This window comes from Protopterus annectens, chromosome 7.part0 (assembly GCF_019279795.1).
Source record: "Protopterus annectens isolate FY-2018-M chromosome 7.part0, PAN1.0, whole genome shotgun sequence".
Taxonomy (NCBI): Eukaryota; Metazoa; Chordata; order Ceratodontiformes; family Protopteridae; genus Protopterus; species Protopterus annectens.
The window spans coordinates 1,125,823,071-1,125,848,634 of record NC_056739.1 but is presented as its reverse complement, the minus strand read 5'-3'; the positions used below and the strand labels follow the sequence as shown (position 1 = coordinate 1,125,848,634).

The 25,564-nt window shown below is 39.8% G+C and overlaps 1 protein-coding gene across 1 annotated transcript in view; it reads right to left on the bottom strand.

Annotated features, from left to right (window-relative positions):
• Positions 1–919: 919 nt before the first annotated feature.
• LOC122806900 (endoplasmic reticulum aminopeptidase 1-like) overlaps positions 920–25,564 on the bottom strand; it is a 447,374-nt gene continuing 422,729 nt past the window's right edge. The window contains exon 18 of the mRNA XM_044077704.1: positions 920–1,210. Coding sequence (XP_043933639.1) covers positions 1,028–1,210 — 183 coding nt within the window. The 3' untranslated portion in view covers positions 920–1,027. The remainder of the gene's footprint in view (positions 1,211–25,564) is intronic.

Here is a 25,564-nt window from a genome sequence, read left to right as displayed (position 1 = left end):
AAATATTTAGCATAGTAAAAATCCTTTAGTACCAAGTGTTAATGCTTCATAATTATACATGGACAGCATTGACAAACGATCTACTGTAATGAAAAGAGATCATGTTTGTTTAAAAGCCAGTATTCATATCTTCAGATGATGATATACAAAAAAAGGGTTAACAGTTTGTCCTGACTGAGTTTATCTTCTGAAAAGTGTGCTGAAAATCACCAACAGAGCTTTTCAGTCTGAGGTTATTGGGTAACAACTGTAAGCTGACCTCCTTACCTCCTACCTTTGTTTTCTCCTGGAAAGGATAAGTAGGCTTGATTCAACAAAAAAAAAAAAAAACAGGTTTGAGTTTCTACAGGAATGTGTACACTGTGATATGACATTTTGCATCTTTAAAACTATGACAAAAATACAACAAATTTGATATGAATAAGGTTCACAGCCCTCCTGGGGATGATCCTGTTTCATTATCTTCCTTTGCTTTTCCAGAGCAGCTGCAGTTTTCTCAGTCTCTAAGAATAACAGAAAATGAGTAAAGATGCAAAACTACTTACATGTCCCAAACCACAACAAGCAAACCCAAGAGCATTATATTAAAATGGGACTGAATTTAAATTGACCTTCAATATAACTCTAATGAAGGAAAAAACTGATTATAGATCTGAAGACAGATGTAAAACCTAAGAATAGGCCTCTGGATAAAAAAATAAGAAAAATAAATATTAGGTGAAAATACTTGCTTTAAAACTATGACAACATTCTTGGTTGTTAACAAATAAGTCTCATTCAATTGCAGATAAAACTATTCAAAATCTCCTACACCATATAACACCATAGCATTTAATATATCAGACTACATATAAATTATGAAGTGAACTTCATAAAGCTTTATCAAACAGTGATGAGAGAAACTGGTTGAAATGCATGTTATATTTATTATCAATTTCTAGTCACTTTTTAAATAAACACTGTGACACCTCCAGAGCATTTGTATACATTTCTCCTTGTGATATAACTAATAATTTGTAATAAATTACTACTTTTCCTCTAGACAGTGCATATAACTGGTATAAGTAGGAAAATATTGTCGCTTCAGCCAGGATTTGATTGCTACTCTGTTACTTTTCAGCCAGTGAATGTTGACCTGAATGCTTTCCAGTGACTGGCGGTAGAAGGCAAGCCCTGTTGTGCCATTCTTCGACTGAAAGAACTTTTTAACCTTTAAAAACAAACAAAAGAGGGAATTGTAAACAATAATGAAGATTCATCTCCCAGATACCTAGATTAATGTGAATACACAGGCACGTGCGTATTTAAACAGCTTGCACATAAACTATGGCCAGACTGGGTATTCTTTACATTCATCTACATTCATTCAGTTTATTCTCTCAGGCTGAAAAGGATTGTATTTCTTTATGTACAACAGACCCTTCTTCTACCTAGTTTTATAGCAGTGACAGAAAGCAGCACAAGGTAGTAACAAACCTTTCCTAACTGACATAGTTTATCTGTTGCAGGTCTTTAAGATACTTCTTCTTCTTTCAGCTTTTCCCAGTTAGGGGTCACCACAGCGGATCACCTGTCTGCTCATGATTGGCAGTGGAGTTTTGCAGTGTCAAGTTGCCAGCCTGGCACCCAACCTTCCACAGGAGACACACACATGCATGTATTCACACCTAGGGCAAATTTAAGTGTTCAATCCACCTACAGCATGTCTTTAGGATGTCGGAGGAAACCGACGCAACCATAGGGAGGACATGCAGACTCTGCACAAAAGGCACCCCAGCCGAGGATCAAACAGGAGAACCTCTTTCTGTGAGGCAGCAACGCTAACCGCTGCACCACCGCAGCCACGCTACAGATCTTTAAGATACTATCACATACAAATACTAAAGAGAAAAGTAGAGTTGTTGCCTGCTATTATTTTAAACTTCTGCATCTGCAGGGTCTTTCACATCATCAAGAGGGATACCAGTTCCTTTTTTTCCAGCTCACCATACGCTTATAAAAGTATATGAGCTGTTCATTACTTCTTTCTCCCCTATAATCTTTGCCAGTACTCAGACAGATTCTTTAATTTTAATATTTGTAATCTCATTAATCAGAAGTCCTATTATGCACCTTCATTCTTCAAAGTGTTCCAGAGTATATTAATATGTTGTTATGAACAGGACTGCACACCAGGGCAAATCAACTGCTTCTTCAGTTGCTTTACCAAAGTAAAATGGAAGAAGAAAATGTAATGCATGCTGGTTTAAGGTATCAAACTGAAAACCAATTAAGTGGAATGCCATTAAAAACAAAATAGTCAGGTATGCAACAATTGAATTGATTAAAAAAAACAGTGGCTCATTTGATCAAAAGCACCTTTGATCTAAACAATGAATGAATTAATCATATTTGATTGAAAACTATGTAAGCCTGTAGAAAATTACAAACATTGTGGTTTTGTAGCATTGGAATTGTAATCTGAATTAGTGTTTATTAATATTAGTTCCTTGATAATGCCCATTGTTATGTTGCACCTCCATGTCTAGAAGTCTGTAAAAACATGCCAGCAGTGATTCAGTGTGTGAGGAGTATTCTCTTTTCTCCATGACTGTTTAACTGTGGAGTTAGTATATTTAAATTGGAAGTGTATGTGACGTGTGCATTAAATTTTATATATATATATATATATATATATATATATATATACTAAGCTATCAACCACTAGGGCCTTTATAAGCCTAGCCATGCATTACAAATGTATCCCATGAGTTATTGTGCCTTAGAGGTTATTCTAAAGAGTGTATGTTCACTAACACAATATTTATCAGTTGCCTCTATCCATCAGAGACATAGGTGCCAGACCTGGGGTGAATGTTTGATTTCCCATCCCCTGGTCCAGGTTACACTTGAATATGGTTAGGGAAGGGCTCTGTTTCACATGGATGGGAAGTCTGTTTCAGAGAATGGGAAATCCCTGAGATATATACCTGTCCCTCAAACATGTCCTATTCATGTTGTAAGCAATGTTTAGCTCCTTAAGTCTCATAGTTCTGATGCTATTTCTTCTGCAAATATGCAAAAGTTCCATCAGAGTGGGATTCAAGTATTCCTTGTATACCAGGCATAGATTACCTTTCAGTAGTTTGTAGGAGACAAGAGTATAGAGATAGGGCTTTGAAGTGATCCATATAGGACATTGTGTTTATGTCTTGTATTCTTTGTGTGGGGAATCTCTGTGGACATTTCAGATGTTGCATGGGCCTGGTCAGGTATATACCAAAGGGGGCATTATACACAATGGTGGGTCTGATCAGGGCCAAATACAGTGGCACAATGGCCTTCCTGGACCTAAATGCCCTTACTTATAAGCTGAGTGGTATAGAATTACTTTCTTACTAACTTAGACATATGTTAGTCAAAGGCCAGCTTGCTATGTATATGCATTCTCAAATCCCTGAATACTAGGTCTACTCTTACTGGTGTTTTATCAATGAGGTAGTTTACCATAGTGGCAGACCTCCCAAAAGGTACTATTATGCATTTCTTGGCATTGAGTTTTAAGCCACAGCTTTGGCAGCAATCATTTGTTTGCATTAGACCTTCTTGTAAGATGTTTGCATCTTGGGAGGATTCTTTGACTGATTTTGGATTGCAATCATCCACAGCTATGGTCAGCCAGAGGTGATTGATGTTGGCCTTGACTCCTGAGAAGTAGGTGGCAAAGGAAGCAGACCCAGCGCAGAGCTCTGAGGGACTCTGCTGATGACTGGTCTCTTTGTGGAGGTAGTCTTTCCGATCCTAACTTCCTGGGTCCTATCTATGCATGTTAGATATGGATTTATACTGAATTCCATGAGTTTGTTTACAATGCCAGATATATGTGTGTATATATACACAGACACACACAAATGCATACAGACTTAAACACATAAACCTACATATAATATGTATTATATGTATTTATAACTACATATGTATATGCATGTATGTATGTATGACATTCAGTTCTCAAAGTATGCATTATTTTTGTTTATTTACAGATTGCATTTTCAGGTACATTAAACTACATTTAGGCTTGGTATATTTGTTGATGGAATTTCAGTAAAATAATTTTTATTCCCCAGTTTTTTTAATATTATTTTTATTTACTTTTTTAAGCTTTGCAAGGTACATGCTTGAGCTCACAGGTTCATTCATTTTATTATGCTTTTCACAGGTTCCTATGTCTGTTAAGTTTTTCCATTGCTAATCAATATCAGTAACTGTTATTAATACCTCTTAGACTGTTTTATCTTGATTTTGTTATCTCCTTACTTCACTGTTTAATATATCAATTCCTTTAGCAAATTGGTAGACATACCAGCATCTAGAGAGATATTGATAAAATACTTGCAAAACCTTTGTAACATGCCAATTGTAGACCAGCATCTACTCCTCCACTATAGTCATCGTTTCCAATGTTTCCTGAGTCATTTGTAGCAGAATATAAGCAAATGATAAAATCATGTGTGACAAACTTTCACTTTGTACTGGTTTATCTGAAGGACTATATTTCTCAAACTATGAATTTGGGTGTGACAATAGGAGGTACTGCCAGCACAGCTAGTAGGAATTTTGTAAATAATTATGTCATTTAGGTTCATAGGTGCGTACTAGGCTAATGGCCCTAGAGCCTTTACAAGTCTAGCCCATAGAAGTGCCCTAGCATTGTGCCGCCCAACATTAGTTCCCAGTGCCTCTATCAAGTAGAGCCACTGGAGTGATCCCTGGGGTGAAATTTCTATTTCCCATCCACTCATCAAGATTTCTGTGAATATCAAACTGATTTATACAAGATGCTTGTGTTCCAAATGTATTAGAACTGTATGTCATGTATATATCAAACTGATCTGTACAGATGTTTGTGTTGAAAAGGTATTTGTAAAGTGCTTGTGTTTGAAATGTATCCAAAGTGTGCCATACCGGAGAGAACAGAAATATTCATGCACTATTGTATCTGTTTAAATGTATATGTTTTAACTGAGGAAATTGGAAGATAGGAGGTTAACCGCAGTCCAGCAAACTTTAAAATATATCTGAAATTAAATCACTTTATGGGCTAGGCCATAAAGATGCTATCTCACAGGTTTTAACACAGCCAGAGACACAATGTATGCACTGCATGCATTGTCTTTGGGGTGAACTAATTACTACTCTGGACGTGTGGAGGTATGCAATTGCTTTATGACTTCCAGTACCTGCCACAGATAGGTGTAAAATCCTACCAGCTTCCAGCAATGGGAGTTTGCATGGGAACTAGAAGTCAGATGACTAGAAGTGATGTAATTCTGAAAGCTATCCCTGAGATAATATTTTTAGATATTATTTTGAGAAGTCTCTTAGTGAGACTGAGCATTCTGTATTCTGTCTTGGGCCTGACAACAAGAAGGACCAGTCACCACATCATCTGCATTGCTCTAGTAAGTAAGTAAGGAATAGTAATTCTCTTAGATTAAGTCAGGAATATAGTGAAGCTTAGTTTAGATATTGTTTTTCTTTATTTGTCTGTGTCTGTCCTTCAATGTTATTTTAAATATTTCCTGTGATTTTGAACTCTGATGTCACTGTGACTAGATATTTATTATTGTCTTGTTCTTTTATTATTTATTATTAAATAGATTTAAACCTTTCATTGTGGCTTATCTTTGTAAAAATATTTAAGTTTGGAGACTATTGGCATATTTATTTGGTAACATTGTGTGGTCCACTCCGAATAGCCTTGCTTTTGGTCAAACTACCATCCATTTTTATTAATATTAATTTCACTCCGTATATTGGGTATCCTTGCAAGGGCCTTAAGGTAGCTGGCAGGAGTATTTGTTGGTGGTGGTAACTGCCTTATACTCCGGGCAGAAGGTGGCATAACTAGTAAACTTGTACCAGCCTTTCCTAGGTGTGTGTGTGTGTGTGTATGTGTGTGTGTGTGTGTGTGTGTGTGTGTGTGTGTGTGTGTGTGTGTGTGTGTGCGTAAATTAAATCTCAAAGAGTGTTTGTGTCTGCTACTTGGGCAGGGACACAAAGCACGGGTTGGATGGAGAGGTTGCTGGAGGTCTTAGTTGGACACTCAGCTGAGATCCCAACTCTGTAGCTGTGCCAGTGGGTAGTTTTACTGGGGATCTGGAGAAAGAGGGAGAAACCATCCTCAGACTGATGTGTTCCCTGCGTGTACTTAAGGGAAATTGTGCTTGATTGCACTTGATGCAGAGAGCTGCATCTGGAAATACTTGGTGTGTACCTGTTATTCTGCAAGTGAACATTCCTCAGGTGCCAGTGATGAGGATTGACACTCATTGATTATTGGCCCAAAGGTGGGATGTCACATCGGGTATCTTCAGTAACCAAAGCTTGTTGAGATTTTGTATTGCCTGCCATTTTTACCGATGAGACATAGATAAAGATTGGTATTGTGCTCCCTGAATGGTATAACTATCTTCCCAAGAACAACTAATATTGAGGGTTACAAGGTGTGAAAATTATTGTTAACTACACTAGCCCTTTGATTGCTCCTGAAGTGCACCCTCTCTCTTCCTTTTTTGTTTGAGAATTTCTCACTCATAGGTTTATAGGTGCCCATAGAAGAGGGCAACATCTGTTTATCCTTTGAAAGTACTTATTAACATGGGAAAGCATTGCACCCCCCCCCACCCTGTCTGATATCCTCCTTGTTAAGATCGGACCATAAGTTTTGTTCAAGGTAATTATAACAACAGATACCCCATCAAGCTCAACAATGCTTAAACATTTTTCAGAGATAAGCTACCTCCTACTAAGTGATAGTATAAGAAGTTTCAAAGCCCCCTCAAACACAGATAACACAGACTTCTATGCAGAGGTGTACACCAATGGCCTGTATAACCACTTAAGCAGTTGTATAGAATCAGCCGTACCTGACCGGATTAAAACCAGGTCTTGCCAAAAAAACAAGCCACCCTGGTGGATCACTAGTATAAACAGGCTATACAACAAGAAAAAGATAATCACAAGGCATTCTTTAACTATGTGGAAAATCTAAAATGGAATACCCAGCTATATGCTGAACTAGTTGTGGATGGTACCACCTGAACTCAACTGGAGGCAATAGCCAACCTGCTAGCTGACAGATTTGGATCAAATTTCACCTCCCCTCCAGTCATCCCCCAAAGTTTACATGCCACCATTCCCCAGCCTATTGTTTTAAGAGAGTAGGTTTTCTTGGAGTACTTCAAGGCCAAAATATGGCATCAATGGGACTCAAACAACATCCCAGGTTTCCTTTTAAACAACTTAAAACATGACCTAAGTAGACCCACTTGGATCTCTGTTTAACCACAGCCTGAGAACTGTGTTCTGGTGGAATGGAGGACAGTAATCCCACTGCACAACTGACCCTGAGAATTATAGGCCCATAAGCATGACTAGGCTCATCTGTAAGGCCATGGAAAGAATCATTATGGACCTTATTAACAAGGTCCTTATTAACAAGGACATAGGTAAACTCCAAACTCTTGCCCCTACCAAGTTCAGATTTGTTAAAGGAAGATCATGCCTGTTAAACATGGTTGTCTTTTTCAAGAAAGTTACCAAGGCCCTGGATGATGGAAAAATAGTGCATACTGTCTATCTTGACCCAGCTAAGGCATTTGACACAATCCCCCACTCAGGTATTATAGGGAAACTCTCCCATCTGGGAATGAACCCCTTCATTATCAGATGGGTAGCCTACTGGATCACAGACAGGACACATACTATAAAAGTGGGTGACTTCACCTCTAGCAAAAGACCAATCACCAGATGTGTACCACAGGGTTCTGTGCTGGGCCCCTTACTGCTTGGAATTTATTTCTCAGTCCAGGCAAACTTAGACAGTCTATGGCTGACCAAGTGCTCTGACATTTGCAAATTGAGAGCAATCACTGAGTCCCCCAACAATATTAATATACTGCTGACAGGGTTATCCCAGACAAATGATCATTGCCAAAGCCATGGATTAAAGCCAAATGCAAAAAAGTACTATTATTCCATTTGGGAAAGCTGACATTCCTGCTAATTACATTATAGGCAGTACCCCCCAAAATGTAGATCCAGTGATACTCAGGTTGATAGCATTCAGAATTTTGACCACCATGTATCCACAGTAGTAAATACATCCTTCTATGTGGTACATCTTATAAGTAAAGGCATCACATCTAGATCTAAGGATGTTACAATTCCAATGTACTTGGCCCTCTTCAGACCAATGATAGAGTACATTTCTCCCTTTTGCATGTACCTCACCAGCAACAATTGGACAGACGACAGAGGTTTCTCACCAAGAAATTACAGGGTGCATAAAACAAGTCTTAAGTGGAAAGACTGAAAGTCCTGTCACTGTACTCTGCCTCCTACAGGTTGCTAAGATGTGACCTTTGCCTAGCTTACAGGGCAGTCTCTGACCTGGCCCTGATGCAAATGCTACACAATTGTAAATTAAACTGCACAAGGGTCACTCGCTCCAGGGATCTTAACCTAGCCTTTGACATGAACAGTTAATGCTGGAGGCATAGATACATCTTCCAGAGAGTGCCACTTCTCTAGAACAAGGTTTAAATTCACAAGAAACAGAGCCCCTCCCTGACCCTCTTCAAATGCAACTTAGATCGATGGATGGGTGACTGCAAATTCACTCTTGGGTTAGCACCCATGTCTCTCCTGGACTGCCAAAGTCGTTATCAACTACATACCTCTCAACTGTGCAGATTTTTACAGAATGTCCAGATTTTCTGCTTCATATTTTTGGTCCATTTTTCACAAAATTGTTTTCTAGCAAATCACTGGCAAATCATTGAAGACTGAAGTAAAATGATAATGACAAACATTTGAGTTTCAGACTTCATACCCTTCAGAAATTCATAATAATGCAAAACCTGTTGTTCTATCAACTTTCTAAGTTTATAAGAGTAATATTTAAAAATTGTCCATACTCATGGGCCTTTGTCCCCCCATTATTTATGGATTTGTCCAGATTTCTTGCTATAAGAGATTGAGAGGTATGATCAACTACCATAGACCCTTACCTCTGCGAACTTCACTAACCCAACCACCAACAAATGGGGCCAGTTGGGATAAATATGGCTAGGCTTGTAAGGGCACTAGGGCCATTAGCCTAGTAACCTTCTATGAACCAATGAAAAGATGTTACATGAAATATACTTCTTTAAATTCCACTTGCCAAGTCAGTTTTAAGTCCAGAAGATATCCATTTTTCCCACTGTTAAATTTGGCCTAAATATTCTGCCTTGCAGGCTATTTTAAGCCTAACCAATTTCTCTTCAGTAATGAGAATCAAACCTGGTACCTTGTATCTGTGCGATAAACACCTTAACCATTATGCCAGCCCATAACAATCGACCTTAGACAATTAGTCTGCAAGTTATTACATATCTAGTTACTATCCAGAAAGTAACCAAAGGTGAGAATGAAACTCAGTACCTTGAGTCTGTGAGATAAATAGCGTAACCATTATACAAACCACAACCCTCGTTTTTTTATCATTATCACTTAATACGGGTCTCTCACTCTTTTAAGTACTCTACTCATCTCCTATAGTTAGCTCAGTTTGTGTAGTTGTACTAAATATGGTGGAAAAATATATTTTCACATTTGTTCCAGGTTTTTCAAATTCTGTCTTACATGTGTTTGTGTAAGATCTAATGTATGTGAAGTCTACGTCTAACTGGACTACCATATCAGAGGTTGGTGTTGTATTCTCACAATATCATATCATTTTATAAGATATTTACATGTTTACAGGTGTGCATAGAAGAGGACAGAATCTCTTTATCCTTTGTAAAGATTTTACATGAAATGCAGTACTTCAGATACCACCAGCCAAGTCAGTTTTAAATATAAGAGATTCATAGATTAGTACTAGGCTAACTGCCTGTGGGCCATTTTTTAAGCCTAGCCAATTTCCCCATGTGAGAATTGAACCCTGCACTTTTGTGTCTGTAAGGTGAACACCTTAACCATTATGCCAACCCCCTCCCCCTGATAACCATGTTTTCCACCTTTGAATTTCTCAAGACAGCAATACAGTACAATTACACAGTTGTGAGGTCTTTCTAAGAAATATAAATCACCAAGATAGAGGTCAGGTATTTATGTCCCCATATACTCAGCCCTCATTAGGCCAATTATTGAATGTAATGCCACCTTTAGAATTTATCTGTCCAGACACATGCAACAACTGGAATACCTACACAAATACCTTACTAAAAGGATAAAAAGCCTAAACAATATGTCCTATATGGACCGACTCAAAGCCCTATCCTTATACTCAGTATTCTGCAGACTTCTAAGAGATGATTTGTGCCTGACTTTCAAGGCATTTTCTGACCCAATACTTGACCTACCGCGCACATCAGAAAGTCAAATGGAATCAGAAATTCTCAGTCTAGGGATCCAAACCTCTAATGCAACACCAACAGCATGGTTTGCACGGACAGGTATATTTCAGAGAGGATAGAGTGACTCTGGAACAGATAAGACAAAGCTAATCCCTGTCCATATTTGAGCACAATTTGGATTTATGGATAGGTACTAAAATGTTTACCCCAGGACTACCCTTGTACTACTAACTGACAGTGGCAACTTCTAAATGCTTATCCCATGCATGGCCCCCCTCAAATTATCTATGGTATGATCCCAGTTATACTCACTAGGGGTAATATATAATTATCCTCCATGAGATGGGTAAGGTCAATCTAAAACCAAATGGGCTAAATTAATTCAAGCATTAAAAAAGGAAATAGGCTAGGCTTAAAATGGCCCAGAAGCAGAGCTAGCCAAGTATTTACACATGAACATATAGTGTCTAACTTGAAATATTAATATTCCAAGGAAAGTTTAAATTATTAAGCATTGTTAAATTTGAATAACTAAAAGCAGTTGAGAAATGTTTTGTTTCAAAACCAATGTGTGCAATTGCAACAGTTAAGCAAAGACTGATTATCCACTAATATTTCACCAATAAGACACAACCTATATATTAACCTTTGCCAAAGTAGTAGCTGCTACCAACTGGAAAACAGAAAGCACACCCCTAAGATCCCACCACTGTCCCTGTTGGACTGGGAAAACAGGTGCTGACTTTGTGGGAACATGGGTGAAATTCTTGGTTAAGCTTATGAGGGCCGCCAGGCCAATAGCCTAGTATCATCCTATGAACCAATGAACACATTATGATACAGAAACTCCCATCAAAATATTATGTACATGTAAAATAACAGCTATTAAATGAACTATGCATTTCATTTTTTAGGTTATAGCTTGCAGAAGACAAAAATCTCACCAGTCCCATCAACCTAGCTAGTGATACACACTGCATTAAGATATTTAAATGCATCATAGTGTCTTTGTGAGTAACCAGTTATGCTGGCAATTGTTTCCACAAAGAACAGAATTTCTGGTCAAAGGTCTCATGTATTTACCACCTTGCTTAAGAAACTCCTTTTCTAACACACACACACACACACACACACACACACACACACACACACACACACACACGCACGCACGCACGCACGCACGCACACACACACACACACACACACACACACACACACACACACACACACAAAATAAGTGCATAGTCCAGTGTTAGTTGTGGAATAGACTAAATATTTAATTTGTGTAAAAAGCAGTGAAAGAAAGCTGTCCACCCCACACTATTGATGGTACATGCAGGAGCACATAAATACTGATAGCATTTGAAGCATTGAAGAATGCATTCAAGTAAAGTTTCTTTTGACCTTTGGATGACGCATAGCATGGTGCAGTCCTAGAGATGGTAGTATAAAGTATAGTTTCTTGTTTTGATGAATAGCATAAATAATGAGATAAACTGCATACAGAAACAAAGGCTGAAAGATGTGCCACATGTATTTGATGCAGGTTAGCAGTATTGCTCTTGAATTTATGCAGTCACTGAGGGTACAGAATATGTCAAACATTTGTCAAACTTAAATGGTTTTTAACATTTTTGTAGAAGATCTAGAGACTAAAATGCTTATAGAGGGAATAGTAAAATGAAAGCAGTATGTGTACCAGGAGACAAAGTGCATAGTAAGAAAACATGGGAAAACTGGGAAATTGTCCATAGTTTGGGGTAAGTAATGACAGAATTTTTACAGGGAGAGATGAGTTGTTGAGAGAAGAACTAGGGCGTAATCAATATTAATGGAAGATCTTTAGATCACATCTTAGGACAGTTTTATTTTCAGATTATGAAAATAAAACACCTGAGACAGCAGATAAATTGTATATATTAAGCAGTATTCCGACAGAAGCACATTGGAAAATTACAGTGTAGTTTAGTTGTTACCAAAGTCTACAGGATTCCATAAAACAAGATAAAAATGCAGCCGTTTCTGATATAACAGTTATCCAGTTAATGAAATCAGTGGGTATAAAATATGCACCATCCACATAAAATAAAGGTCATTATATTTAAAACAACCCAAGATTGCATTTAGGACTCATCCCTTTTTTCATTGTGCATATAACTGACTTAAGGACATCTGAATGATTAATTCAAAATAACCATTATCACTGCAGAATAAAATATATTTCATGACCTACACAGTACACATGAATATACACAGCATAACCCATAGAAAGTGCAATCCTTAATATAACTATGCAACAGATGATCATGAAAGACGTGTAGTGTAATTTATACAACTATCCACTTGGTGACAGCAAAGCATGCAGAAATATGTATCTAACACACCAGGAGCATACAACATCCCATTAAGATGCACCTGTCCAAGCTTGTTTTTTTTCAGATCTGCACACACTACTTCTGTCATTATTATGACAAGCTCCCTTATAACTAGGTTGTTTTTGCACAATATTAAATGTTAGACACACCAAGGTTAGCCGTAGTAGTTCATGTTTTTATAGGAGATTACTAGGCTAACTGCTGAAGAGCCTTTACAACCCTAGCCAGTACAACTCTATTTTACCCAGTATATGGCCCCTAGGGGCAGGAGAATGGCATAGGTTTGTGCCTATGTCTTACGTATTTTACAGATTGCCCCTATCCATAAGGGACATATCTGCCACCCCAGGTTTGAATTTATGAGTCACCATCCATCGATCCAGACTGTTCTTAAAGAGGGCCAGAGAAGGAGTGTGCTTTGAGTAAATAGGAAGCCTATTCCAAAGAAGGGGCAATCTCTGAGAAACATATCTGTCTCTCCAGCATATGCTGTTTGACTCACTAAGTTTAGATCCCTGGAATGGTGATCCTCATACTGTTTGTCTTGTGGATATGTAGCAGCTCCATCAAGACTAGATTTGTGAATGCCTTGTAGGTTAGGCATCGGTTAATAGTTGGTAAGAGACAGAGTAAAGGGAAAGGGCTTTCAGTCTATCCACATAGAACATGTTCTTAACACCCTGTATTTTCTTAATGAGGAACCTCTGAGGTCGCTCCAGTTGTTGTGCTTATTCAAGTACATTACAAATGGTGCATTGTATTTGATTATTGGTCTAATGAGGGCTGTGCACAGTGGGACTATAATCTCCCTGTATCTAGATGCCATACCTTTACTTATAAGTTGTACCACATAGAACAACTTCTTCACCACCATGGACACATGACAGTCAAAGATCAGGCTACTACTTTCCTGTTTACCTATATCCCTTATCTCTGAGTCTATTTTTAGGGGTGTGTTTTTAATGTTGTAGTTAATAGGGTATTTGATTTCCCAAAGGGTGTGATAATCCATTTATTCGCATTTAGTTTCAGGCCATGATACTTACATCAATCATTTGCCTGATTTAGACCCTCTTGAAGGATACCTACATTGCTGGGAGATTCAATGATTGTCCCCAGGTTCCAGTCCTCTTCAAATTTTGTCATCCAAAGGCCTTCCACAATGACCTTGGCATCCGAGTAGTAAAGGAATGGTTCCAGCACTGAGCCCTGTGGCACACCACTAGTAAGTGGCCTTTTGCTGGATCTTGAATCACCCACTTTAACCATGTGTCCTGTCCTTGAGCCAGTTGGCTATGCATCTAGTCATGTAGGGATCTATGCCCAGTTTTGTGAGTTTATAATACCTGAGCGGGGAATTATCTCAAATACCTTGGCCTGGTTGAGATAGGCAGTATACACTGTTTTTCTCTCATCTATGGCCTTAGTGATTTTCTCAAAGAGGTCTACCAGAGTTAGTAGGCATCACCTGCCCTTGACAAAGCTGAATTGGGTTGGATCCAGTGTGTGGAATTTTCCTGTCTTTATTTATCAGGTCCATGATTATTCTTTCTATTGTCTTACAAACAAAACCAGTCAAGCTTATAGGTCTGTAATTTCTCAGGTCAGTTGATGGTCCTCCTTTATGGAGGGAGATGACCGTAGTTGTTCTCCTCTCTACCAGAACAAAGCTGGTCCGGAGGCTTGGGTTAAATAGAGATCCTACTGGGCTTGATAGTTCCTGATTTTGACTATTTAAGAGGTAATCTCATATATTGTTGGTCCCCACTTATGCCGTGTTTTTAGCTTTGGAGAGCTCTGTGGCTACCTGTTCATTGGTGATAATTGGTGGTGGAGTGGTGAAAGGTATTTCTTGGGGGGGGGGGGGCACTGGAAGTGATGGGGAAGTGAAGTCTGAGCTGAATTTATCAGCCAGCAGATATGCTATATGTTCTGGCTGAGTATAGGAGATGCCTTCTATAACTAACTGTGGGCATTGCTGGGTGTTGCCCTTAAGACTGTAGACATAACTAAAAATGTCTTATGGTTATCCCAAGTTCTGGAGGCTATTTTTACCTCAAAGTCTTCTTTCAGCGACTTGACTAGTTTCCTGATTCACTTCATACCAATAAGGGACGTATTGCTCTGTTGTGCACATTCCATCTTACTTCAAGACAATATTTTCTTTCTTTTGTTGGACAACCTATTAAGACCTGGAATCTACCAGGGTGGCTTGTTTTTGCAGTTTGGCCTGCACTTATTTTGGTTCAGTACTGCCATTTCTATGCAATTGTTTATGTGGTCATGCAGGACTTTTGTGTACTCCTCTGCCCAGGCTTCTGTGTTTTCTGGATTTGAAGGAGCTTGGAATCTACCTATGCTGTCACTTAATAAGAGGCAGTTTGCCTTAGAAAAGTTCTTAAACTTTTTGGAGTTTTGTTTTTAACTTAATTTCCTGGGAGACCTCTTTGTGATTTGATCTTAACAGTAAGGTCATCCCACATGGCGGGTTGTGTAGTCCTCTCCCATATTTGTGAGTACCAGATCTAGGATATATTTTCCCCTGGTGGGAGTACAGACCAGCTGCTCCAGGGTATGTGAAGTCGTAAAAGTCGAGGAATCTTTGTGAGTATATGTTAGTGGTCCTGTATGCCAACCAGTTAATGGATGGGTAGTTAAAATCACCCATGAGTATGGTACTGAGCTGGATGGTGAGTGATTCAAGTAACTCTAGGTATGATGTGTGGGTATCCTGGTTCATGGAGGGGAACCTGTAGCTAGCAAGAATATGGTAATGGATTTTTCCCATAGTTGGATATGGAGTAGCTCAAACATGCCATATTATTTCACCAGCTTTGAGGTGAGATTATCCTTTATGTAAATAAACACATCTCCTCCCTTCACTCTTTCAAGTTCAGTGGGTAAATGGAACATATGATAGTTGCTATAGCTATGGACTGCCAGATTGTTTTCCATGGCTTTAAACCACGTTTCAGTAACTACACAGACGTTGGCATTCTCCAAGGTAAGGAGAGCTTCTAGGGAGTGCTATTTCTTGTTGAGACTCCTAGCATTGAGCAGTAACACCTTTACCTTGTCCTGAGTAGCTTTTGTTATGTTGGAAGGTTTGTCTGTTTGGCAATCCCTAAAAAAGGCAATATAGGGGTGGATAATGTTTTTGCCAATATCCAAAAGATTAGAGATGACAGGTGGAGACCATCCCTGGCAAAGAAGAGTGGCCTGTTGACCATGTCCTCCAGGCTGACCAATATTGAACCCTTTTGGAATGATATCAGTAGCTAAGCCAATTGCTAAACTTGATCATTTCCTGTCTGTATTGTGGCATCATCCTTGGAGATGGTAGAATGCTACTCGATGTTAGGCTCATATCTGCTTGTGACACATATTCTGAGAGTTCAATCATGTCTGTCTTCATATAGTCCAGATAGGTATATTTCAGGTAATTTATGGCCATATAGACTATGACTGAGTCATACTGGCATTTAGAGGTGAGTGACCTGAGTGCTTGCATGATCTTCCATATCCTGGCCCCAGACAGGCAAATAAGTGTAACCTTGTAAGGGGGACACTGGTGTGTCTCACAATGGAGTCACTTATGACCTGAATGTTGGGTTGTGAAATGTTTCATCTTATGCGCTTGGTAGTTAAGACACAATGAGATGTGGCTTTATTTGTTGTACTGGTAAGTGCATTGTTTCTGTGAATGTGGCATTTCTGAGGACTGTGCCTAAGAAGCCTTTGAGGCTTGGGTAGGTTACATGTGAGTACCTCCACATATGTCGGTCTATGTGTATGGTCCTTAGTGGATGTGGTGAGTGGTGTGTGTGAGTCGCTGACAACCTGTTTGTTCCATTTTGTGTCTGTATGTGAGAGTTTGGTTTCTAGTGACAATGTGTAAGTACGTTTCTCACATACTGTATTTGCTGTTGGAGGATTAAGTGGTTGTCAGTAAATAAGACAACTGCTACATTGCCTCAGGATGCTCATGTCCCAAAGCTGGAAACAGAAATGGTAGGAAAGTGCCTATCAATGGTTGCAGGTCTTACTGTACTTCCAAGGAATAGGAGTGGAGGGTGTTTATAACTGGACAAAGGGTTGCTTACCTGATGTAACCTGCAGCTAACATGCCCTGTGATGGTGCCCAGTGCCCAAACCAGATGTTCAGTGAGCAGTTTTTATCCTGGGTACTACAATAAGGTAATGTAGACTTAAATAGTCCTAACTGAATGCGTAAGCACTGCTCACAATGCAAACTAATTGCCTGGTGAGCACCACAGAGCTGAGGTAAGTTCTGAGGTCATTAGTTTTATAGGGACATTAGAACTTCTGGTGTTTACAAATATATAAGGCAGCACTAACCACTGCTTTGCAAAGAGCAGCTTGGCACAAATGTAAGGCTTTAACACTAACTAAGCCCACAGACCAATCAGATAAGCACACAATGAGCTTTCCTCCAGTAATTCCCAGCTTAGATGGGTGAAATCATCCCTCTCTTGCTGCAAGAGTGTAGACTTAGACTCTCTTAATGTTAAATGACTAGTTTGGAACCCAAGTGTTGAGAAACAACATACAGATGTTCGGAAAACACTTCACTAGGTACTCTGTAATTAGTACAGAACAGCAACCCTTACAGCAGTTTGAAACACAGCTTGAACTTTGAAAAAGTGCAAAAAACAATTAAATAACATAGTAAACATTCACAGTAAATAGCTTGCCATGGTGAGTGTATTTTTTCACTGTAGACATGGTGTAGTATTAATGTCATCTGTTTTATTATATACTATATTCATGTAACATAAATGCAAGACTAGATGTTTAGATCATTATTTGGCATTATATCCAGCAAACTAATCAATAGCCAGATATACAATGACTTTGTACTTATTTAGATAAGGAGTAGAAAAGCACCAGTTACAATAAAGATGCAAACTACACATGTACCACTGTTCCAGTCACTGTCATTAAATGTGATCTGTTAAAGTGCTCTTGGATTAAAACATTTGGTGTTAATTTACATGTTCTTTTTGTATGGAAAATTGAAAACTATATATATTGCTTGCTACTGCTATGTATAACTTAGATTTTATGAAGCTCTAATAAGACAAAAGTGCTCATCTCTTTTTTAGCTTAATAAACAGCGGTTTAAACAAGCAATGTCAGTTGGAATTTTGTTTTCTTATTTTTAATAATATTGCAAAGTGATGTTTCTCATGGATCTTAAATAAGAAATTTTGACAACAGCCTGGTTTAATAATTCGTAGGCCAGTATCAGGAGTAATCATTCTTAAGTGACTAGTTCGCCTTTATTTGGTTCCTTAAGGACTGTGTGTACTAGCCTTAAGGCTGGAAAACTGCATTAGTACTTAATCAGTGACACTTTGTATTCTCATTAGGTAATGCTTTAACTGAAAAAAGGAAAGTTTCATTCAAACCCTGGAGTAAAACCCCATTTAATCTGAAAGACATGCATGTGTTATTTTATTCTGTGTTGTCTTTGTCATGGCATATAGCTGTTAAACAGAAGCCACTCTGTGTCAGTGCTCTGATATATTGTGCCCACTTCTGTCTCAGCTGTGACATTTTCCTCACTCGAATCTTCACCCTGCCCTTCTTATACTGATAGTGCTTGTATGGAAGGCTCTGGCCCTGCCAAGATTTTCTCCTGACACTGAAACTGTTTGTGCAAAGCCATGCCCTCACTAAAAAAAAAAGAAAAAGAAAATTTTGCTGCAGATTTCATCTGAGTATTGCATTATCCCTCGTGACTTATCTGGGCAATGTAAGCATCACATGAGTATGCTAAATACAATCTCCACACATTTCACATTTCAGTAAAAAGGTCTGCAATTTGTAGATGGGGGTCGTCAGTCAGGATTCTATGGCATCTCTGTTTCTATCGACTACACACTGCATATTACATGTGGCTTTCCCCCTGCCTGCATGGTACCTGTATGTTTACACACCTGTCTGTCTAGTACCTACCAACTAGATAACACTGTGGGAAATACATTTAAAGGAACCTTTGGTATATGTCAGATGCATATCAGATGTGGGAATTATGACAACTGCACAGGAGGTAAATGGACATATTATAAATAATGCCTTGGGCATTACAGATCACCTAGCATTTAAGGGAGTGTCAGCCCTTCCTGTTGATATATTTCATCTCTCTCTCCACTAGGTGAGTGAGGCCTCTGTGTTAATGTATATGCAGATCTACAGGGAAATGTAAAAGGCTAGCCTTTTGATGGTTCTGCCCTCTGTAGCCCTAGGGAACCAGATATGCTCTGGTACGTGCTACAGCATAATGTCACAGAACTAGTTTGGTACTTGTGAGGCTGATGCCTGTGATAACCATATCTTGTCCCCAATATGACACTGGATGGTCACTGTAGCTAAGATGGTTAAAGCCACACATACATTATTATCCACAGGAATGGATATATGACAAATCCCTTAATCCCACTTGTGAGTAGCACAATATGACCCTTGTCCTCACAGAATGATCATTCAGCTGATGGTATATCACTTACTATCTGCACCTCCTCCATTGAGGTAGATGGCCGCAGTGTATAACACTGTGGGCAGTGGCTCTCATGGTCGCCATTAACATTTGCTACTAAGCTATAACTGCTACTCATCCAAGCATCACTGTCCTCACATTCACCATGATTCTCAGTGTGAAAAATGACTTGATATAATACAAACATCTTTTTCTATTATATCAGTCATTTTTTAAGCTGCTTTGGTCACTGTTTGGCTTGGATCAGTGTGAAAAATGGGTATATACCATAGCATAGCATGACCATTTCATATATTTTTGAACTGTTCTAGTATTTTACATGCTGTTATTTGCATATATCATCTATTTCGTTTGTATGTAGTTCATTTCCGAGTCATTATTGCAAACAGTGTTATTTTGCCTCTTTTGTGACTGCACTGTTTCTCTGAGTTGCTTACAACCTGTCCATACCAGTGTTAATTTATGCTCTATGTTGTGCTAATTTTCCATGAATCCCACTTAGTAATATCTAAAAAGTTAAGCGGGCCTCCACTAAAAAGGGGGTTGCTGCCAAGTCTTTCTTTCCCAAGAAACAAATACAATTAATAAAAATAACAATAAATATAATAACATTTTTAGGGGTGGAAAACAAACATTTAGACCAAAAAAAAAAATGCTGCAAATGCTAAATTAACTTTCTTAGCACTGACAATTAATTCCTTGTTGAAGGTTTCTTATATTTTCTTCTCCCTGTTATACATTTCCTGTTTAGTTTTGGAAGAAAAATCCACCAGTTTCTAAGCACTTGAAATAGATTTACTGAAAAAAGTCCAGCCTTCAGATGCATCTGAATTAGTAGATGATATATGTTGTATTGTTGTAAAACAGACCACACCATTCAGTTCTGAGCTACAGGTTATCAAACAAAATATAAATTAAAGATAAATAAATAACGGACTTTATTGAAATTTGATTAAGGGAAACAGCACAACACAACTTTAAATAAGGATCCACTTTTGTGATTTTAAGTATTTTCTTCTGATTTTTTGTTAAGTTTTACTGCTTTGCCGCCTATTTTTTGGCATTTTCCAACTTGCTAAAGTTTATATCTGTAACAGTAACAGTACTTGGAACACATCTAGAGCCTGTTTACTGCATTTCCTGTGTTGCACTTAATTTAAAATCGTTTTTTTCTCTAAAAACTGCATTTTACCTGATTTTGACCTAGCACTCAAGTGTGGGGTCATTTGTTGCACTGTTGTGATTATTTTGCTGCTTGTGTATCTCTGCTACCTTTAAACTACAACAAAAAGAAAAAAAAATCTTGCTTTTTTCCCACTTTCTGAAAGTTAAGAAAGTTCAGTTACAGATTTGCTCTTCTGAACTGTTTGGAAGTTTCTAGAAGGCCAATGCTTGCTTGGGCTAAAGGGAAGTCTCTGTGTTCACCAGTGGGAGTGGTTAACACTGAACAGCCTGCCTGTCCCTGGAGGAGTGTTTACTACCTAGAAGCTGTAGTTTTATTGGCCATTTTGGGTCAATTCTAAACTCCTTGATCTCTCTCTCTTAAAATCCTACAACTCTCTTTTTGCGCGGTTTTGTGCACTGAGCAGAATCGGGCAGCGCCGCCTAAACAGGTTTAAACTATTCCAGGCTCCACAAAGTCTGCTCTTCACTTTTCCCCTTAGAACTGTTCAAACTCTCAAAGTAATCACTCTATTCTCTTTCTAAAGCCCTGCACTTGCTCAGCTCTTATAAGGAAACACTAACTAACTAAAGCACTACACCCTCCTTGACTTCTCATAAGTATTAGGCTCCCTATTGGTCCTTCCTGATCAAGTGAAAAATTAGTTCCCTTCCCTAATCTGATCAGTAAAAAAACAGTTCCCTATACTAATCTGGTATGTCCAAGGGTCAGTTTCAATGTTACTCTCCAGTCCAGCTGGAGAATCTGTGAATTTTGAGGCAATGTTACAATTGCCTTATGTACACAGACAACCCTCTCCTCCTTTCAACAAACTCTAATACATGTGAGAGATGCAGTTACACAGCCAAACTAGAGGCAGAGCTCTCTCAACCCAAGACTGGCACAGTCAGTCAGTAGGAAAAGGTAACCACCCACACCACAAATCCAGTCTCACACAGACCTATTGCATCTGCATACCCAACACATAAACACACAAAAACATACTCGGAGGCTCTAAATAAAAATCTGCCTAAACAGCAAAGACCTACTAAGCAGATATCCAAGCAACAGCCACCCCTCAACAATACCCACGAATCACATATCTCACAAAATCAGTGTGCCTCACAGTCACAGCCCTTAAGGCCAAACAACACACCAAATACACTTGTTATAGGGGACTCTATTGTCCAGCACACTGACGTCCCGCTCACCAGACTGAACAAGGAGAAGGTCACTGTAAGCTGCCTGTTGGGTGCCAGGATCCACCACATAATGCAAGCACTCAGGTCACTCCAAAGCAAGTACAAGTATGACTCCATCATTGTCCATGCTGGTGTGAATGACCTGAGACGTACCTCCCTGGACTACATGAAAAGAGACATAGAGGAGCTCTCTGACCATGTAGCCCAGGTTGGTATGACCCTGACCTTGAGTAGCATCTTGCCCTCACCAAGAATGATGCCACAGTATAAAGACAAAATGATCAGTTTCAACAATTGGCTAAAGTATTGGTGTCATTCAAAGGGGAATCCAGTGTCTGTCTGCCTGGGATGACATGCTCGACAAGCCACGTTGCTTCGCTAGGGACGGCTTGCACCTGTCACCCTTAGGCTTTCGTATACTGGCCAAGGCTCTTGCCACCCCTATAGTGCCTGTTTTAGGCAAGGCTCAAAGGACAAACCCACCTCCTTAGACAACCCAAGGATAAAAAAACTAAAGGTAATGCTACTCAATGCCAGAAATCTAAACCTCAAGATGCACGCACTCGAGGCTCTCCTCAGTATGGAGAAAATCGATGTCTGTGCAGTAACAGAAACCAGGTTCAAGGCTCCTGAGAGCACCCCAGCACTACCAGGTTATAACTCATACCATGCGCTTCGGCCCCAAAACTCGGACCGAAGCACAAAAGGAGGGGGAGTATCTATATTCATCAAAGATACCTACACCTCCAGGTTAGCGGCACTGCACGAAGCATCGGAAAACATCCATATGCAACTAACAGCAGGCAAAACTGCCTTTCAATTTGCAGCCTGCTAGAGAACACCCTTCCTATTACAGGAACCCCACTTGGCATTCCTGAGAACACTGGAGAATATGAAGGTCTCTCCAAACACTATGTTATTGTGTGACTTCAACTACCCAAGCATTGACTGGGAAAACTACTCAAGCCCAAACACCCTCGCCCAACGTTTCCTTGAATTTATAAACTCTAACACAATGGAACAACTGGTCACCACTCCCACAAGAGGGAACAACATATTGGACCTGGTCATCACTAACATGGGGACTCTATGTTCCACACCAGAGGTAAACCCCTCATTGTTAAGATCAGACCATAAACAAATTTCCCTGGACATCCATATCCCGTCCCCACCCCCAGCCAAGGAAATCACTGTAAAGAATTTCTCAAAAGCCAACTTTGCACTTCTCAAGACTGAGGTGCAATCCTTCAAAGTCCCTGGGCCAGAGGATAATACAGCCCAATCCACAGAATCCTTTACAAATGCATTCTATGAGCACCTGCAGGAATGCATGGATCGTGCTATCCCAAATAAAACCAAGACTCACTCCTCCAAAAACAGGAGACTGGTCTGGTGGAACCCGGCTATAAATAAACTATACAACAGACGAAGGAAGCTACTACATGACAGAGCAAAATCTCAAAAAGGGAAGGCATCTCTGATCAGTATTAGCAAGAAACTTCGATCCCTCATAAAATCATCAAAGGCCAGCTTTGAAAGAAAAATTGCCCTAGACACTAAAGATAATCACAAGGCCTTCTTTAGTTATGTCAGGAACATGGGCGGAAACTCCCAGATATGCTCTGAATTGTTGCATAACGGTACAAAATATACCGAACCTACAGACATAGCCAACATCCTGGCAGACAGATTCAGCGCAAACTTCTCCCCCCCTTCCCCCAAAGGAGCAAATGCCTATCCCAACTGAATGTAACCTCCCTGACATCACAGATGCACAGGTGAAAGCTGCCCTCTCCAAAGCAAAAAGCACAGCATCTATGGGACTGGACGGTGTCCCAGGCTGTGTCTTACATGAGCTTCAAGAAGAACTGAACCCTCACATTGTCACTGTTCAAACTTAGCCTTACTACAGGATATGTACCCAAAGAATGGCGTATAGTTACAGTGGTCCCACTCCACAAAGGTGGTGCCACAACGGACCCTGGAAACTATTGCCCCATAAGCCTGGCTAGTCTGGTCTGTAAAGCTATGGAGCGTATTATCATGGAACTCATAAACAAAGACATTGGGAGCCTCCAGACACTGGACCCTACCCAATTCAGCTTTGTTAAGGGCAGATCTTGCCTCTTAAACCTAGTTGATTTCTTTGACACTGTTACCAAAGCCATAGATGAGGGTAAGGTAGTCCACACAGCCTACCTGGACCTCGCAAAAGCCTTTGACACAATACCCCACTCGGGCATCATAAATAAGCTTACCAGCTTAAATATTAACCCCTATATCACAAGATGGGTTGCAAACTGGCTCAGAGATAGAACCCACATGGTCAGAATCGCAGGTGCCATGTCCGAATCCAAACCAGTTACAAGTGGCGTCCCACAGGGCTCAATCCTGGGACCTCTCTTGTTCAGTATATACTTCTCTGAGGTTCTGGCTAACACGGGGGGGTTATGGCTGACAAAGTTCGCAGATGACTGCAAACTGGGGGCCATAATCGAATCTCCAGCTGACACAAGCATCCTCCAAAAGGGTCTCACAGAGACGGATGCTTGGTGCCAGAGTCACGGCCTCAAGCTAAATGCTAAAAAGTGCATAGTCATCCCCTTTGGGAAAAACAAGGTGCCCACAAATTACCACATAGGTGGTAATCCAGTAAGTACGGAAGAAGTAATTAGAGATTTGGGGACAAACGTAGATAGTAATCTCTTCTTTGATAATCACGTTGCCAAAGTGGTTAGAAAGACCTTCTATATAGCCCACCTTATCACGAAAGGGTTCGCATCTAGATCAAGAGAGGTCATTGTGCCCCTCTACTCATCACTCATCAGGCCCATAATTGAATACAATGCCCCTTTTGGGATGTACCTTACCTGACACCTGCAGCAACTGGAGAGACCCCAAAAGTACCTCACCAAGAGGATAATGGGCTACAAACAGATGTCCTATGCAGCTCGACTAAAGAAACTCCAGCTCTACTCAACTGCTTACTGCCTACTCAGAGGCGATCTATGCCTGACGTACAAAGCCATGTCAAACCCAGAATTAATGGACATGCTCCACCTCAAAAAATCCAAGTCCCTTAGAGCTACACGCTCCAGGGACCTAAACCTCAGCACAAAAATAAATAGGACATGCTGGAGGGACAGATTCATTTCCCAGATGTTCTCCTCACTCTGGAATAGAATCCCAATTCATGTTAGACATAGCCCCTCGCTGACCCTCTTCAAGCGAAATCTGGACGCGTGGATGGGAAATCGCAAATTCACCCCTGGGATCTCTTCTGTGTCCCTGCTAGACAGAGGCACAATAAACTAATCTTAAAAGGGTACCTTCTGTGACCTACTTTATAGAGGTACAGTAGGCTAATCTAATAGGGAGGCAGAAGCCAATACACTCTGGCTAGGCTTATAAATGCCCTAGGGCAGATAGCCTAGTATCTACCTATGAACCTATGTATTGATGCCTTGGAAGTCATTACAAGACAGGGATGTGCATATGAAAATGAATTTTAGAGTTAGACAGTTTGCACAGATTAAAAGGAAATGATGCTAATGTCACTAGAGGCAGAGGTAGCTACTAAAACTGAAAGACATGCCACCAACCCAATGGCACAGAAGCAAGGCATCCATTTGAACTACCAGTGACATATGTTGAGGAATGAATTTGGATCTCTAGTGTGGTTGGGGGACCGGGTGAAGCAGTCAGCTCTCCTATCCTGGGGAGGTTTAAGGTTATACCACTGTCCTTGTGACCTGTGAAAGATACCAGGAGCTTGAAGGTGGCCTATTTAACAGGGAGAGTGGCAGGACATAGAGATATCATTGCACATGCTGTTATCCCATTCTAGAAAGTCTGACTGGCTATGTGCACAGGAAGGCTCCCAGGGTCACATTCTATAAAACGTCTATAGGATCCCT